Consider the following 11,475-nt stretch of genomic DNA (forward strand, 5'->3'; position numbering starts at 1 on the left):
CTAATAATATTGATAGATAGAAGAGCTGACGTCAATCTGAAAATATAATGAAAAGATGAAGTTTTTTATGGAATGGTTACCGTAGCCACATCATCTCCTTTGGCTGATTTACGACTCTCCTCTTCCACCTCCTCATCCCAGGGTTCTTTATCCGGAAGTTGTACTTGTTCTGTTTGTTTATCCGTATCGAAATTCTTGGAGATTCTCGAATAAGAGACGTGCTGCTTTTGAAGCATGAACAGGGATTTAGTTGTCTGAAATTGTGATTTTGTGACATAAATTTTCAAAATTCTTACATATCCACGTTGACGGAAACTAATATAGTTTTTAACCATGAAGATTGGAACCACGAGAACTGGAACGAACGAAAGGAACCATCCAAAGATATCGAAGAGAATTGGATGCTTAACCGCGTCACCCTCGTATGGATATGAACGGAGGAAGGAGAGGATAACGAGGAGCTGAAAGGAAAATATGAAGTTGTAGTAGGGGACAATCGAGCTTACAGCAGCAATAACCGGAGCAACTCCCAACCAATTTACTGTGAACCACCAAGAATGGGGTCCGATAGCTTTGGTACATTTATTCTTTGGCTCTCCCATAACTTCTGTGATGTCGTCACGAACATTTCGGAAGCCGTATACATACATCATTACGAGAAGTTCAGTTACCACTGCACAGACTGATGAGAACCCAGCAGCATACTCGTCAAACATCTCGAACCAGTAGATACCAGCCTGAAAGAGTTGGATTAGTAGTGAATCTCTTCGAGCAACTCACTCTTGTTGAGAAAACAAATCCAGCACAATAAAGGAAGAAACACCAGGAAATAACGACAACCCATTTCTTCTTTCGATACTTTCTACTCTGATCATAAACACACGAACAGAATACATCGACCAATGCGATTTCAGTACTTGCTCCGAGCAAAAAGAGCATCAAAAAGAAGAGGAAACTCCACAACCAAGGGAGTGGCATCTGAGTCATTGCTTCTGGATAGACAACGAATGCAAGTGATAGTCCTGATTGGATAACTTCCGGAACAGTCACTCCACGTTGGTTGGCCAGGAATCCAAGTGTTGAAAAGACAGCTGCTCCGCCAATGAGAGACATTGCGGTATCGCCGAGAATCACAATCAACGCATCTTTGAAAACATTATTCTTTTTTCGACTGTAAGAAGAGAGACTGATAAGTCCTCCATGTCCAACGGATAGTGAAAAACACAATTGTTTCAGAGCCTCTGTCCAAGTTTTCGTAATGAATAGTTTCGAGTAATCCGGTTTTCCAAAGTAATAGTAGAGACCATCACCTGCTCCTGAAATCATGAAACGATTCGTTTAATTACGAGTTCTCTAAAAGTTTTACCTGGCAAAGTGACACCTCTCACAAATAAAATGACCACAATAAAATACGGTAAAAGAACCGAGACATACGAAATTTTTCCCATAATCTTTGCTCCTTTAAGGATTCCGAGAGCAGTGAGTGCCCAACAAACAGTCATTGCAGCCAAAAATGGCCAATTGATACCAGCGAAATCGTAAAGACCAGTAGATGGATTGACGATGTGTTGGTAGAAGTATTGCTCTGTGGCACTGACCATGTTTATTCCATCAAAATCTTTGGCATCTTGACATGTTCCATTAATAAAATACATCCTCTCGGGGATATGTTTTGTGGAGTTTTCCCAGCCTGGTGGATGGTCGACTCGACAATCTTTTTGTCTGAAATCAAAACTGCTAGAATCGATGTTTTCTATGCTCATCAAACCTGATCATATCGATACAAGTTTCTTGAATATTCCACGGATTGTCACACTTATTCCAAATATTGAAATCGCCTCGGAAGATATTGATAATGTAAATACTAATCCAAGAAACAATCACAATATAATAAATAGCAACAAGTGCAGCCACAAGAACTCCCATCCAACCAACGCCTTCCAAGAATGGCATCACTCTTCTGAAGATAATCGGCGGGGATTTTCCATTGTATTGACCAGTCAAAAATTCAAAATAGACAGCTGGGAAACCGAAGAGAAATGCGCATGTGAGATATGGAATCAAGAATGCGGAGCCTCCATTTTCGAATGCTCTCGTCGGGAATCTCCAAATATTTCCCAATCCGACAGCCAACCCGAGACACGTCAATACGAATTCCACTCCGTTTCCGAATCCTTCACGCTCCTCTTCAACTGGAGCTTCGGAGACTAATCCAGCTGTTGATCCAGTCGTTGTGTTGGTTGTTGTGTTTTGTTTAGAAGGTGTGGGCTCCGGTGATTGTGGCGTGTTTCCTCCTAGATCCGATCTAGGAGATGTTGCATGTTCTGAAGAATAAAATGATGGGTTTCCTTGAATTTCATCCTCACGAATGAGCCTCAAACTCCAAAAACTATTCCTAGCATGCGGACTCAAACTCTCGATTGTTGGTTCGGTGGCGCAAAACCATAACCAACTGCGCCACGGTGCCTTGTTCTGTCAAGTCGCCCAAACCATTGATAACCCTTTTTCAACTCCTTACTGAGATCTTCCTCCTCTTTTACCGATGCCATTTTGTTGGTTGTTTCACTCTCTCAATTTCAGTCGCGACACGTCCGGTTGTACTCGATTGTTACTATGGGCGGTTTGAATGTGTGGATTAAAGCAAAATGAGCGAAATTCGACCTGTCGTTGAATTTCTTTGTTTTTTCTTGTTTATGATGGTTTTGTGATAAGAGAAGGGTCACGTATTGAATATTCCAGTTTATCAAGAAAAGATGAACAACGAACAAAAAAGAGAACAAATTCCAGAGAATAACAAAAAAGTGATAACATAATAAAAATCAACAACAAATTAACCAAACAATTGAAACACCTAATCTTCATCACTCCAATTGGCAAGAGACATATCAGCGAATTTATCCGGAACAGTTGCATCTGCTTTCTTTGCAGCTGCTCCAATCTTGATTCTCTTCCTCTTTGCCTTTGGAATCGTTGGCTTGACATCTTCATCTTCATCATCCTCCACCGTTTCCGTCGCTTTTCGCTTCTTGGCAGCTGCTTCCTCTTCCTTCTTTTTCTTCTTATCATCTTTCTTCGAACTCTCAATCGCACTCTTCTCTTTCATCTTCCAAACTTTCTCCCATTGTCTATAGAATGTCTTGATCGGTGAATCTGGATTGTTGAGATCGAAACGGACAGCACGCTAAAAAGTATATAAATTTTTCTCGGTACTGCTAGAATCCAAAACTTACCACTTGCATTTCATCATTCAAATCAACAGATTTCCGAGCCAAAATATCCAAGACAAAGCGTGAGTGTTCTTTCAGTTTTGTCTGGAATCCTCGGAAAAGATGAGCATGATCCGCACTTTTCATGGTGTCCAGAATTGTTGAGATCTAAAATTTTGAAAATTATTCAGATTTATCGAAGCCTATGAATATCCTACTCTGTGATTAATCGGCAGTACTACATCCGGGAAAGCGGCTTGACTGGCGAGAAGATGAGCAGCCTGCATCATAGTTCTGAAGACGTGTTCTGACACCGTTTTACGCCATTGTGGAAGGTCAGAGTATTGTGATGAACATTTGAGAGTGCACTCAATATCCGGCAGTTTGACAGCTCCTTTAGCTGGCTTTGGTTTGGATTTCAGCTCACGAGCCAATTCTTCGAAACACTGAAAATGTGAAACTTGCTGATATTTTGCGAAAGACTAAGCTTACATCGCAAGAAAGCTGCATAATTGGAATATAATTGGTGCAACTGGCTTGAAGTTGAATAAGCAATTGACAACAGTGAAGACGAAGTGGAAGGAATGTTGGAGCATTACAAAGTCTGAAAATTTTTTAAATGGAGAACATTGGTTAATTTCAGACTTGCCTGAAGATGCCGACGATGACTTGAATAAGTGGGTAAACGAGTTCTCCAATTTGTTCAGCTCCATTCACAGAGTGAGCTTTCGCGATGACACGTACCCAAATGTACATACATTGCATCATTTGCCAGTTGTAAATTGAGAAGATTAAATCTTTTCTTCCTTTTGCAATCATTGCATTTCGGAGATGAACAGCTGTTTGACGAATGTAAACAAATGCGTATTTGTAAGCTTGCTCTGGGTTCAACATGGTGATTTCAGCGAATGTACGGTGCATAAATTGAAGAAGTGGCCATGTTTCATTGGTGACAATTTTCGAGTTGGCAACGAATGCGACGTAGGCGGTCTTGTAGAGTGGAACGAAGTGTTGTGGATAGTTTTTAACGAGAAGATTCATACAGACGAATGCAGGAAGACGGCATTCCAATGTTTTGCGACTCCAGATTTTTACGATGGCCTGGAAGAGAAGACAACTTGAAAGATATCGAGATTAATGCGAAGCGTACCTTAATGAGAAGCTTCGACATTCTAGTAAAATGAGCATAGAGATCAACAAGTCTAGTGATTGCTTTGAGAGTTGCGATGAGAACTTCTGTTGTTTGAACTTCGTTGAGGAACTGAAATTGAGAAATTTCACTTTTAACGAGTCAGAATATTAAATATTTCTTACCACAATCATAGCATGAAGATAAGTTCTGACATAAGTTTGGTACTTCTTGATCGAAGTTTTCGAGAAAAGGAACTTATCTCCTTCTTGTTTCGCTTTCAAAAGTCGCTTGAGAACATCTGGCATTGCTTGGAAACACATTCTGACAACTGCTTCAAAGATTGATTGTTCGTTGATGACATATTTCGGGGCTTCAATATCAGCACCAACTCTGGCAACACAAGCGACGAAAACATCGATAGCCATACGAACATCAGATGGGTTGATTGGAGTAGTTGTCTCATCATCCAAAACTAGAACTTGTTGAAGATACGAGTACACATTCGAGTCGACGATAAGTCTTCCTGAACTGTCGCTCTTCACTTTTGGTTTTCGAATCTTCTTGATCTTCGTCTTGTCGTCATCATCTTCATCGTCATCGTCCTCACTCTCCTCTTCTTCTTCTTCATCCTCATCATCTTCATCCTCATCCTCCTCCTCGTCGTCATCTCCATCTTCCTCCATATTCAAAAGATCTGCGTCTTCTTGTTGCAAGAATTTGAAAAACTCTGGATCACTCTTTTTCAGTCTGAAAATTGGTTTTTAAATTCCTCAACTCATTGCCCTTTTCTTACTTCTCCAAATCCAACTTGTGCTTTTTCATTCCTCCCTTTTCAACCGTCACAGTTCCATCGTCTTCTTCCGATTCGTTACCATCTAAACTTCCTTCACCATCTAGCTTTGCCATTTCTTCATCTGAGCTTCCCCCGTCTTCGGATGACTCTTTTTCAACGACCTTGGCGCGTTTTGGCACTAGTTTTCGTTTTTTGAGTGTTGTCGATTTTTTGAGCTTCATCCTGAAATCAATTTTAAAATAATTTCTTGACTTGTTGAAGTTTTTTCAATAAAATAAAGAAAAAACAAGTAAGCGATTCTTTATATTTTCTATAATTTCATGTGATTTGACTGTACATTGAACCCGATCATTCCTGAGACCTGGCTACTTTCCTCATAAGTACATCTTGATCAAGCTTCCTCATAGCCTGATGATCTTTCATCCTAATCCACTACTGGATATTCAGTTTCTTTCTCGCCGCATTTTGTGACGGTAAGCGACCGGATCGGGGTCACTAGACACACGACTAGAGATTACGCCGTTCCGAGAGAGTCACACAGTAGGGTGCGGAAAGAAGAAGAGATGAAGTCGACTGTAGTCTCATTTGCATATTTAGTACCCAATTGGATCTTGATTCTCACTTTCTCTATGTTCCATTTTTTTTCATTTGGCTGTGTGTTGAATCAAGAAGTATATTCTGTACATCTACCTTGATTGGTGTTTCTTTTGCTGTTTTTTGCCTTCTGAATGACGCAAATCTCTTGAGTAGAAGCATTCAAAGAAACCGGTTTTTGACTGGCTACATCAGATTATCTAAGGGTTTTCCTCGCGGATTCTAATGAGTAAAACTGACTTTGAAAACAAAAACAACACTTGGAAACTGACGGAGATAGAGAAAAAGCTTTCAAGATGAAACTAACGAATCAGAAGACCAGACTGAACACCAATTTCGATAATATCCAGAATCTTCCGACCGTTCAAAATACACAGTTCTAGTTCCACCTCCTCCCGCAGACATGTTTCGCAATACGCTAAATTCTTGAACGGCACAAAGGTAGAAAAGCCATCGTCAATTTGAATTGGTCAGTTGTTGTTGGATAATGGGAAGAAGCCGTTGTCATCGTTTGAAGCAAAACGAGAAAATCTTTCCGCGCAGTAGCAAGCAAGAAAGAAAGCGTTTGTGGCCAATCTGCCGCGCGCCGTCATTGCTTACACGCTTCATTCTCTAGGCTTCAAGTCGACTCCTTCTCTCTTTCTCTTGCTTCTTTTTATTATTCGAAACTATATTCTAACAAGTTCCCAGCCATTTCAACATTTTAGCTTCACCTTTATAAAACTATCTAAATCTGTTCTATTTACAGAAAGATGTTCATATCCTTATCCTACACAACACACACGATAATTTCAATATCGTTACATGTGTTTGGAGTCGTGGTTGGGCTGTTTGTGTGGTATTTGTTCCCGAAACATGTAAGTTTTTCTCGATTTTACAACCTAGAAGATTAAATCTGTAATCTATTTATTTTCTACCTCTAACTAATGTAAAATTCCTAATAATCTTATCCAGATTTTCAGCCGACGCGATCGATCGTCCAACTCCCATCGGAACGAGTAGCAGTTTCTATCGACACTCCTATAACTACGAAATCCGAGAAACTCAACGCATATTCTCCCCACGAAAAATCTCATAACTTTACGAATAACAATGAAGAGAAAGTCGCGAAACTAATCGACATTGACGATCATCATATGCCACAAATCTCAGCTATCCGCCAGTTTGGTTAACTTTAAAATTGCTAGTGTTTCATATTTTTATTTGTTGTTGATTACGATTAGAAATGTTACGAGTACTCACTTTTCTTGTCATATTTTTGATTTGAAATGAATTAAACTTGAAACCCAATATAAAAGAAGAATTCAAGAAGAAATTAACCGAACTCGAACGGTAACTAAAAAAAGAACAAAGTTTTGAAAAAGTTGAAAAGAAGAAATACTTTGTTGTAAGAAAGAAATTGAATAAATAAGTAGAATAAAAATAAATAACACATTTCTCTCGATGATAGCTATCCTTGAGCTCCTTGAGCCATTTGGATGAGTTCACCGAGTCCTGAAGGTCTCCAAATGAATTCCACCGGGTCCATGACATACACCATTTCAGAGTCCATAAATATCGATAGTGCACCAAACCAGAACACTTGTCTTCCATCTTTGTATCGATCTTTCTGTGGATGATAAGTGAATCCGTGCTTTCCAGCAGTGATCTCGATGATTTCTTTGAGTGAAAGTTGTTGAGTGACCGGTGCAAATTGAGGCATTGGTGCTGATGGAGCTGGAGCCATCGGAGCAATCGGGGCTGCGACGAGTCCACTGACTTTTTCTCCTTTCATTGATGTTCCGACTGCAATCATTGACCGACGAAGATTCTCTGTCACAGTCGGATAATTGAGAAGAGCTTGTGGAATCCGATCTTTCCATGATGCGTACCATCGCCTCACTTCGTTGTAATCAACACCAGGGCTATCTAGCCATTGACAGAGAACTGCGTAGAACTGAAAATAAACGTTATGAAGAAAAAGCAAAATCAGCAAAATTAACTTACTCTTGGGAAGAAATACTTCGTGACAATGTTCGCAATCGCATCCGGATGTACCATTTCTAGCCATTCCATGCATGCCGTCCACTCTGGATATTCTGGATTTATACCTGGATTCAATTGCATCGTATCCAAAGCAGCTCCGAGTTTCGGCACAATGTTCTGAGCGACAAACGATGAAAATGTGCCAACAGACCAGACATTTTGCCACGGACGGAGCGTTGCCATCGCACTCCTGTCCATTGGATTCCATAATTTGAGAGCTTTGGACAATTTCTGTCGAATCGGGGGCATAACAGTTTGAATTCGATCTCCAAGAAGTACAAGCCACGGAACAACCCATTGATGGATAGGTACTTCATCTGTCATAGGATCCCATTGATTTACAGCTTCGGAAATTTTAGGAATTATTAGTTGTTCCAAGATGTTTTCTGTGATCCAAGATGAGAGAAGTGGAATCCATTCCTCTACCACTTCGATCATTTCATGCATTTCTGTGCGTGGATCCCATTGAAGACAAGCACGACGAATTGATGGTAGAATACCGTCCCAGACAATTCGGTCGAAGGCTGAAATTATAAACTTATGAATAAATTATATGAATACCATTTACCTCTAATATCGTCTCCTTTCGTTTTATTATGTCCAAATGTCGTCTTTCTTCCATTCTTGCTATCATCCAGAATATCTCTCCACTCCGAAATTAAATCACATCCATAGCTCTTATCTTGGAGAGGCTTCCAATCAGCAAAGTGACGTTGAATGAGTGGAAGAACAATTGGAATAGCCACAGTCTCCAGTGAATACAACTCATATTCATGCGGAAATTCTGATCGAAGACGTCGGAACAGTGCTTGGCATTCTGACATAGTTGGTGATCGGTTTGAAGAAAAACCATCAATCAGTTCGAAGACATCTTTCATATGTTTTGCTTGTTCCTCTTCTGTAGTTAATGAATTCTCAATTTGCACCAAATCGTACTCAAGCGCTGTCGTTTGATCTTTTACAGCTATTAACTGTTGGTTACTCCTTCTGATTCCTTCTTCTGTTAAATCAACAAGCAAGTTCAGATTATGTAACAATTCAGGAACATCAAAGACAGTTCTCTCTTCCTCATCAACAGTATCATATTCAGATCGTGTTTTCATAGAAAACGAATCATAACCCGAATAGACTTTCTGTTGTTTTCCAGTCATGTCGATAACTTTGATATTTGAATATTGTTGAGATTGCTGGTTAGAGCTTGGTCGAGATGCTGACATTCCATCTTCCAAAACATCCTCGATAGTTCGATAAGTTGTTTTGACTTTTTGTGACTTTTTCCATCCTCCTTTTATCTTGATTCCTGTCTTCTCCTGTTCATCTCCTTCTGTGCGCGTGGCTCCACCCTGCGCTAATCTTTTCTGTGCTTCAGCGGCAGATTCTCCGAACTTCGGACCAGTTGCTTCCTTTCCATAAGCTCCAACAGCTCCTCTTCCTTTTCTCAGCGCCGCTGTCACTGGTTCAACAATACCTTGTCCTTTCGCTCCGAGTCCTTCTCCAGCTTTGTAACCCATCGACTGCATCATCTTCATAATGACATCAGACTTTCCGTGTTTCATCCAACCTCCAAATTGAGCATCTGTTGTCCCTTTTGTATTCGAAGAGCGCATTCCTGCGAACACTTGAGCTCCCTGCTCTTTTGCTGTTCTTTTGTTTCGCCTGTCGAAATTCAACTCGATAACTTCATCTTCGTCGTCGTTCTTGGGTTTCGAAGAGTATGTTCCCATATTCAAAGATGCTGGATCAGTCTTATCAATTTTTGAGCTGGTCTGAACACCTCCACTGACAAAACTCATTGGAGCTGTGTATTTTTGACGCTTGCTGAAAATTAAAACAGTTGTGATTGGATATAAATTTTTGAATATCTTACTTCACGGGTCCACGGCTTGTGCTTTGTTCATCATCGTCGCTGTCATGGTCCAGAGCAAATACACCTAAAAACAACAATTAGTTGAGTTTATATTATTTTGATTTTCTGTTGAAATTTCAGGTCAAATTCTAATTTCAATTATATATGTTCATGATCTCACCCCACCATAAGTCGCCTGATCCTTATTCTGAAACCGTCGTCTGCCACCCGGATTCATCGCATACTCCATATCCATATCGCTGATTTCAAACGTTTCGCGGCCGTCATCGTCGTCCATCTGAAATTTCAAAACATGAGATGAGTCATCAATTATCAAAGTGGGAAGGCATTATTGTGGTTTGAACACACTTCGTACCAAAAGATCATTAAAAAAAGAGTGTTATCTCTAAAGAAAGCGCAGAGATGATAGAGAGGAAATATATCATTTTTTACACTGTGCTGTCTCGTGTTTTCCCATTCCTCCCGAGGCTTTCTGACGGCATTCAGGTCACTTAGCCACGTGATTTGCTGCCTGACCGACAATGCAGAGGAATTCATTTTAGTTTTTGAAATAAAGCAGAAAGCTTTGCTGATCATTTTCAACGAAGCTTCAGCTAACTCACTTTTTAAGCAACATAGCAATTGGATTTTTAAAAACCAATGATTCTCAGGATTACATTTGTAGGGTTTCGGGATTAATCTAACTAGATAGAAGATATTTTTACTCTCACAGCTGTATAATTCTAGCTATTTTTAATGACTTTTTCATATCTTAAAATGAAAAACTAGGTCTCCAGTTATTCTTGAAAATGCTAATGCTTCGAATAAAGGTCTACAAAAAGAATTTCTCGAGTTGATTATTATTTAACGAACTTTGCGAATTAAAAAAAAGGGATTAAAACACTTACTTTTATTGCCAGAAACCGTTGAAATGTCGAATAATTCTTCGAAATTCGAATAAAATCGCTGACGACGACACTCCGAAATCCCGCTCGCGCGGAGTTTAACAAACACAACTTTCCGAGCGAAATTCAAATTGTAGTTTTTAACAGTTTTTATTTTCAAAACACCTTTTTTCCGGATTAATGCTCAAATTCTCTCATTTTCAGATGAAAATCTGTTTTCTGATTCTTCTGGCTGCTTCAGGCATATTGGTACAATCAGCCAATCCCCGGTTACGCGCTCTTTGGAATTTGGAAGAAGTTGCCGAGTGTGAGCTTCATTACAACGCTTTAGTAAGAAAAATTAAACGATATCTTCAAAATTATCATGTTTCTCTTAGCATTACAACAATTACGGATGCTGGTGTGGAATCGGAGGATCTCATGAGCCGGTAGATGGAATCGATGAATGTTGTATGCATCATGACAAATGCTACGATGCTGCTGTTGATAACAAGGTATATATATTAATACTATGTTTAAATTAATGTTTGAAATCTGAATTGAAAAACCACGAAACAATTTTATTTTCCAGATCTGTATGGATGTGGAAATCGAATACGTCGACGACTACTCGTGGCAATGTCTGAACTCAACTGCTATCTGCTCAGGTATCTCAATTTCCGGTTCTCCTGTTAAATTATAATTTTTCTTTTCCAGAAAAGAATGCTGGGTGCAAGGCGGCTCTTTGTGAATGCGATAAGATTGTTGTAGAATGCTGGAAAAAGTTTCCAAAACCAGAGAAAAAGGCGAAATGTAACAGAACTCTTTGGGCAGAGATTACAAAGCACTTCCAGCATTAATTCATGTTTTAAAAAATTATATTATTTTTCCAATTTTTATTCAAAGCATTATTATACAAATTGTCAGGTTATCAATAAATTATCAGAAGCTTTTCCCAGTTTTGGAAAATTTTGAAAGCAAAAAATGAAGAATGA

General features: G+C 39.5%; 4 protein-coding genes across 4 annotated transcripts; 2 read left to right on the plus strand and 2 right to left on the minus strand.

Annotated features, from left to right (window-relative positions):
- Positions 1–2,549, minus strand: GCK72_005201 (uncharacterized protein; the record flags this gene model as incomplete). The annotated part of the gene is made up of 8 exons (XM_003117395.2): positions 1–36; positions 81–254; positions 297–461; positions 507–737; positions 781–1,316; positions 1,367–1,722; positions 1,769–2,324; positions 2,519–2,549. The coding sequence occupies 8 exons, from the start codon at positions 2,547–2,549 to the stop codon at positions 1–3; spliced, it is 2,085 nt and encodes a 694-aa protein (XP_003117443.2).
- Positions 2,550–6,477: 3,928 nt separating this feature from the next.
- Positions 6,478–6,897, plus strand: GCK72_005202 (uncharacterized protein; the record flags this gene model as incomplete). The annotated part of the gene is made up of 2 exons (XM_003116843.2): positions 6,478–6,582; positions 6,688–6,897. The coding sequence occupies 2 exons, from the start codon at positions 6,478–6,480 to the stop codon at positions 6,895–6,897; spliced, it is 315 nt and encodes a 104-aa protein (XP_003116891.2).
- A 278-nt stretch (positions 6,898–7,175) lies between these two features.
- GCK72_005203 (uncharacterized protein) lies at positions 7,176–9,894 on the minus strand (the record flags this gene model as incomplete). The annotated part of the gene is made up of 5 exons (XM_053725082.1): positions 7,176–7,661; positions 7,712–8,274; positions 8,319–9,568; positions 9,618–9,681; positions 9,783–9,894. 5 exons carry the CDS (start codon positions 9,892–9,894, stop codon positions 7,176–7,178), a joined length of 2,475 nt encoding a protein of 824 aa, XP_053589276.1.
- Positions 9,895–10,705: 811 nt separating this feature from the next.
- On the plus strand, positions 10,706–11,340 carry GCK72_005204 (uncharacterized protein; the record flags this gene model as incomplete). The annotated part of the gene is made up of 4 exons (XM_003116808.2): positions 10,706–10,831; positions 10,879–10,995; positions 11,073–11,148; positions 11,198–11,340. 4 exons carry the CDS (start codon positions 10,706–10,708, stop codon positions 11,338–11,340), a joined length of 462 nt encoding a protein of 153 aa, XP_003116856.2.
- Positions 11,341–11,475: the final 135 nt, after the last annotated feature.

This window comes from Caenorhabditis remanei, chromosome II (genome assembly GCF_010183535.1).
Source record: "Caenorhabditis remanei strain PX506 chromosome II, whole genome shotgun sequence".
Classification (NCBI taxonomy): Eukaryota; Metazoa; Nematoda; class Chromadorea; order Rhabditida; family Rhabditidae; genus Caenorhabditis; species Caenorhabditis remanei.